This window comes from Seriola lalandi, unplaced genomic scaffold (assembly GCF_002814215.2).
Source record: "Seriola lalandi dorsalis isolate HSWRI2012SDOR001 ecotype SW California unplaced genomic scaffold, Sedor1 jcf7180002054133, whole genome shotgun sequence".
NCBI lineage: Eukaryota > Metazoa > Chordata > Actinopteri > Carangiformes > Carangidae > Seriola > Seriola lalandi.
In genome coordinates this window covers 93,389-99,556 of record NW_019524686.1, presented here as the reverse complement: position 1 = coordinate 99,556, position 6,168 = coordinate 93,389, and the positions used below count along the sequence as shown (strand labels likewise).

Here is a 6,168-nt window from a genome sequence, read left to right as displayed (position 1 = left end):
TATGATTCCAAGTCCACCAATAGCGTCTTGGATGTCTGCCGTTGCCTTGGTACCACTCACAGCACACGACCAATCAGGAGCGGATCAGGCACATTATACTCTTCCTGTTTACAACATTCGAAGAAAGGGATCTCCTAACAAGGATCTTCTGCACCTTAACGTTTTAATAAAGCAAATAAGGCTTTTAACGGTGTTTGGTCAGTAGCACATCGAGACAATATCATTTACTGTAAGCACTGTTATAATAAAACTTGAAAGCTGCAGTGGTGGAAGGTTACTAAGTACATTTACTCAAGTACTAACTACAATGCTGATGCAATGCTTAAAAATGCATAAAAATAAAATTAAAGAGATTAAAATCAATTAAACTACTCAACAGTAGGCTATATAAAGTAGGTAGTAACAATTAGCACCACCTTGACCAGTTACAATGCTGCTTGCATGTTAATGCCTTAGTGATGATAATCCAATGACACAGCCTATACATAACAATAAAACATTAACGGAAGCGATTTTGCTTGTTTAATGAACAATTTAACTTTTGGTATTTTTGTTGCATTTTGCTATTCATATTTCTGTTAAAATTTGAATGTGGAACTTCGAGTAATGTGACTTTTACTATAGTGAAGGATCTGAATACTTTTTTCAACCACTGGAGATCTGTCAGAAATGTTTAAAAGAAATTACACAAATACTGTAGCCTCTTATAAAATGTTTATTTTACAACATAAATGTTTAAAATATATATTTTAGATATGTTATGATTCCTGATAATATGTTCTTACTTTTCTGACTCTTTTATTAAATTTGTGTGAAATTATTTCTGTTTCTCGGGCGGACAAACATGGGAACACATTCCTACAAGATCAACAAAAGGTTAAAGGAAAGACATACACATACAGGTGCAGACATATGCACACATGTTCATTCAATAGAGAATCTATGCAAATTTGCGCCTTTCCTGAAACAAATGATCTTCTCACTTCCTCATTTCTTTATTCGCACATCCAAAACTAGCCTTATAATCGGACTGAAATGCCAAATTTCATTTCACTGCAATATTTTCTATTTTTGCATTACTTCATTACTTGATATCATTGCTTCTTTATTTTGACATACTCTTATTCATGTTCTCTTTGAATTGCTTAAAAAGTTGGAAATGTGGACATTGATTCTGTCCTTGTATCCAATGTCCATAAACATTTCTTTTCAACTTTCTGAATGTTTAAGAACACATAAGTTTAGTTTCTTTTTCACCTGATTCACTCAAAAATGTAATTACTATTCTGCAACCAATATTGGGTAAATGTTTAGACACAATACATGCATGTACAATGAGACATAACATAAATATTCTGTGGGATTTACAGTGCTTTCTCACTCTGACAGGGGCTGAATAAGAAATCCACATCAGTACAAGCAGAGCATGCCAAAGTTCATACTGTATATACAAATACGAATTTTAAGCAACTTTGAAGTAACCGCAATACTTTTTATAGAAAGATAATGCAAACAGTGTTCATTATCCAAAATCATATAATTTTGACACAAATAAAACATAAATCATGTAGAGCTTTCAGACATTTTTGTCAGCATTTTCATTCTCCTCTTCTTTGTTCTAACTGATGCTGCTTAACCTCTGCCTCTTGAGCTATTTGTTCAGGTACTTGGCCACAGACTGGTAGGCAATGAGGATCTCTGAGTCATTTGGGCAGGTGTAGCGAAACTCATCCTTTTTGTAGGCGTTATCTAGGTAACGTGTCAGACCTTTCAGCTCTGCAGGGATAGCGAAGTCACGGTACTGCTTACACACCACCTGGGGGAGGAAGGGTTTAAAGATTGTATTATTAGCAAAAACACACCAGTGGAATTTAGATAAAAAGACAAAGGAAATGTCGGCGCTCTTTTGATAATAGCAAAAACATTGAATCTGGGATCAGCTCATTAACCTCTTTTCACTCCTCTTTACCAGTGAGATGATAAAGAAGAGATTTCTGTCCTATGGAAATAATGTTTTTATACAGTGAGTGCTGTTGAACTCTGCTCACCTTGACAATGTTGAGTTTGGGAAGCAAGTTACAGTCTGCCAAGGTGAGGGTGTCACCATCCAGGTAGAGGCGTGAGGACTCAGTGGCATTCGGGTTTTTGTCCAGCTCATGAGGGAGGGGCGTCTCTAGGTACATGTTCAGCTTCACCAGAGTTGATAGAAATTTATTCTCTAGCACTGAAAGACAGTGAGGTGTTATACTCCAGGTCACAGTCTCCCTCATGTGGCTACATATGAAACATCAAGTAATGTAAATGCATTTTGAACCAATGCCCTTACTGTCATTTAGAGTAGGATTGGGATTCTTTATATATCCTGAGAATTTTCGGAAGATGTCTTCTCCTGCACCGTTGGACTCTTTGTATCGACAGCACAATTTAGGATACCTAGAGAGTAAAAATGTTATTGTGCTGGTGAGCGTGTGTCGGTGCAGTATGAATGAGATATTCAGTATGTTTCAATAACTGAAAAATACTCGTCAGAAAATATATTAAACTATCAGCTTGCGTCTCTATGTTTGTGTTGTTTGAATGGAAACAGGGTGCAGTCCACTCACTGTGGTGGGGCTAAGGTCTCCTCCAGGAACTCCTCAATCTTGTTAGTGTCTGTTTTGACCTCATCGTTGTAGATGAGGAAGGGAGGCTGAGAGCCTGGAGCCAAAGCCTTGAGCACATCAGGTGCCCTGCAATAGAAGCCAAACACAAACATCTCTTTTACATAATAACTGACAGTTTCTGTGAGGGAATTTTCTCTTGTCCACCTAATGAATGACTGACTCAGGGTGAAAGGTGAGTGTGAGGCCCTGGGTCTCTGAGCCACAGCTACTGCATTAAATCTTACAGGCCTTGAGACGCTCAAGTGGCTCTTGCAGACACAGCTGTGGTTTTCTGCTGATACTACTGGTGCCAGGGTTGATAACAGCAGACCTCGGATGGTCAGTAACAAGTGGCTGGGTGTTCTAAGAATCAGCACTTGGGTTTATATAGTCATGTTTCCTGGTTTGTGGTTAATGAACCAATAGTGTATTTACACAGCCCTCTTCTTCCTCTTATTTTAGATGTTTGACCAATTATGGAGTGTAAGCTATCTAGTAATTTCTCTAAGGGTATAAAGACTCTACTCAGGGGTTCCTGCTTCAGATTTGAGGTGACATCATGCACAGAAACCTGTATTGATGAATCCTCCTTTCTCCTTGGGCTCAAGCTTCAATAAACATCCTCAGCGTAAGACATCCTGGACTCAAGAGCTCTTTCTTCACCAATGATGATAATAATAGAATAAGAACAGTTTCCCTTTTAAATGGTCTCTAGTTGCATTTCCTAATTCCTAAGTTTGGTTTTCAGGAGGAAGATAATCTTTTGAGTTTCTTGTTATTGTCATTTGCAGTTTTTCTTAGAAATAAACAACACCATATCACTACCCCTTTGGATTCAAATCAGCTACACTGTAAAACAGGCAGAGTGTTGCACAGTATTGTGGAGAATGTAAAGAAGAAAAATGTGAAACCAGGTTTCTTATGAGAGTTGAAATTGTGCAATGGCGGTCAGAAAGAAATATCTGGGGAACTCCGATTATAGATGTGAAACTAAAAATCCTTTATTAATATATTAATTATTAATTGAATTAATACTATATCTGTATCTATATCTATATATCTGACCTACTGAGTGGGTTTAATCTTGCTGGAAAAGTTTGTTTCTTATCAGTGTTTGAACTTTAATGGCTGTAGCACTGAAGTCCAGTTAATGAAACATTTAAACAGTTTTTTGCTTTCAACCTCAACACTTTCTTTACAGTCACCTTGAAGAACAAGGGGTGTGGGAACAATAAGATGAACCACATTAAAACATAACGTGGTACAATCGTCCTGCCATAAATGCAAAATGAAATGTGTGTTGAGATTTCATCAGAAAGCAGCTAAGGTAAATTATATAAAATAAGGTAGTATGTTTTATCGGATCGTGCTACACTGTAGGTTTATGTGTTAATGTCTCTAACCCATGTCAGTCTCAAAGACACGACTGAATACTTTATTAAGAATGAAAAAAAAAAAAGGTGCTCTCACCTCTTCATGTCCACAGTGGTGAGAGTAAAGTTTGCCCCTTTTAACCAAAGAATCATGAAGAGTCTCTGACAGAAAGGGCAGTTCCCCACACTCTCAGCATCCACACTGGCCTGCCAGACACACACACATTATACGTTATAAACACTTACATTTTTCATTGTTCGCAAATAGTGAGGTGAAAACAAAGCAAATACGTTTCTGAAATGGCACAGTGGGTATGTACGTTGGTTTTGGCGTTAGCGTTGTAATGTATCTGACTAAACTATGAATACCTGCACAGGCATTCTTGTCGATCCTGCTCTGCTCTGACAGTCTGAATGCAACCACCTAGGAATTTTAAACAGAGGGCTGAGGCAGCTTTCCACCCAGATTAAGCAAACTAGTATTTAAATGGGGCTTACTATCTCAGATATATCATAGTATATATTTTCCACCACAGCCTCATATTACTGAGTCACAGGCTTTTGTTGCAGCTAAGGTATTTTTTTAAAAGGGCAGGACACAAGTTTCCAAACTGGACAGGCCTCTTTTCAGGTTCTACTGTTAACTGATACAACAGTCCAGCACAAAGGAGACACTTCAGCTGTATTATTTCAACTATAAATAGTTCATATAATAACTGTAAAAGGCATTACAGTATGATTATATTTGATTTGAGTCTTAACAAGCCTGTTTCATCCACATGCAGATTTTAAAAAAATCTTTTTTAGAAAGTTTAAAAAACAAACAAACACATAACACATCACAATTATTGTATGTCTTACCTTAACGAAGAGTTCAATCTTCGGGGCCTCGGCCATCTTTCTTTCTCTCTGTCTGTCTTTTTCTCTCTTTTAATGTCCACCTATCTCCTCTGGATTTGTTTCTGTCACGGTTGATGCAAAGACAAGCAAAACAAACTGTGATTGTGAAGTTTATACCTCTAAGTAATGATGACTCTCATTCTTTCACTCATACACACACTGTCACACACTTCAGCCTCTCAAGGTTTTGATGAAACTGGTGTTAAGATGTATTACTGAAGCTTATACTCACACACTGCTGGTCACAGTCAGCGCCTGCTCTGTCTGTAATTTATTTTTTTAATTCCACTGTTTCACCTCTCCCTCTCCTCTTCGCTGTGTCTGCTTTTTGTTCGTCTCTCACCACACCTGTCAAGCTTTGAGAGGCAGCCTACTCCCCCTCCGGACTTTCCAGTCTAACCAGCAAATCTGGATCTCGCCTCTCAACCTTTCAGCCTTGCACCATATTCTCTGAAAGACATATCTCACTCTCAATCTGTTACTGTCCCAGTTTGTCCACTTTGGTCTAAATTTGCCTCTTTCTGCCCCCGTTTGCTCTCTGTCTCTTCCTCCACATAAAATTGAAGAGTTTAGTCAGTAGGTGGATTATTATAGGCTGATGGTTAACAGAATTATCTGTTGTTTGTCTATGAGGCAAGATCTAGAATGTTAGTTATATAAAATACTTAATGTTCAGAAAATACAACATAAAGATCCAGTAAATTAAATAAAAAATAAGAAACATTGCATGTTTACAACAAAATTCATTTTGTTTAGTTCAGTTTAAAGATGGTGTACCTATAACATAAGTAGGTATAGGTATATTAGTACATATAAATAAAAGGCCACTTACAATGATTGTACAGCACAACTTAATTTATTTCCTTTAAAGTACTAGATTTAACCACTTTTTACATTATTTGGCCAGAAGTATGTTGATGACCAAACATTACACTCCTATTTTATTGCTGACCATCTCACACCAAAACCATAATATGTTGCTGTAACAGCTCTTACACTTCTGATTAGGCTTTCCACAGGATTTGTGCAACCTGGCTGCAGGGATTTGCACTCATTGAGCAGCAAGTTGATGTTTCTTCCCAAAGGCGTTTGATGTTGCAGGCCAGTCCAGTTCGTCCTCACCACAAACTGAGACAATGGCAGTATTTTTTATGGACCTTAGTTTGTGCCCAGGGCACTGTCATACTTCAAACAGGAACTGGCTTCTCCTAAACTGCTGCCACAAAGTTCCGAGCCTGTCTTAAGTATCACTG

The 6,168-nt window shown here is 37.8% G+C and overlaps 1 protein-coding gene across 1 annotated transcript; it reads right to left on the bottom strand.

The window, feature by feature from the left end:
* Positions 1-697: 697 nt before the first annotated feature.
* On the bottom strand, positions 698-5,407 carry clic3 (CLIC family member 3). The gene is made up of 7 exons (XM_023403419.2): positions 5,148-5,407; positions 4,877-4,977; positions 4,113-4,222; positions 2,604-2,729; positions 2,327-2,433; positions 2,049-2,224; positions 698-1,816 (listed from the first exon to the last, which is right to left on the bottom strand). The coding sequence occupies exons 2-7, from the start codon at positions 4,910-4,912 to the stop codon at positions 1,652-1,654; spliced, it is 720 nt and encodes a 239-aa protein (XP_023259187.1). The 5' UTR covers positions 4,913-4,977; positions 5,148-5,407; the 3' UTR covers positions 698-1,651.
* Between the last annotated feature and the right edge of the window lie 761 nt (positions 5,408-6,168).

Bases quoted from the DNA above. Each gene is read 5' to 3' on its own strand.
- clic3 (XM_023403419.2), bottom strand. From the start codon at position 4,912: ATGGCCGAGGCCCCGAAGATTGAACTCTTCGTTAAG. The intron at 2,730-4,112 runs GTGAGAGCACCT...CTTCTATTGCAG, and splicing joins ACCACTGTGGACATGAAGAG to GGCACCTGATGTGCTCAAGG. The intron at 2,434-2,603 runs GTGAGTGGACTG...TTTACTCTCTAG, and splicing joins GAGACCTTAGCCCCACCACA to GTATCCTAAATTGTGCTGTC.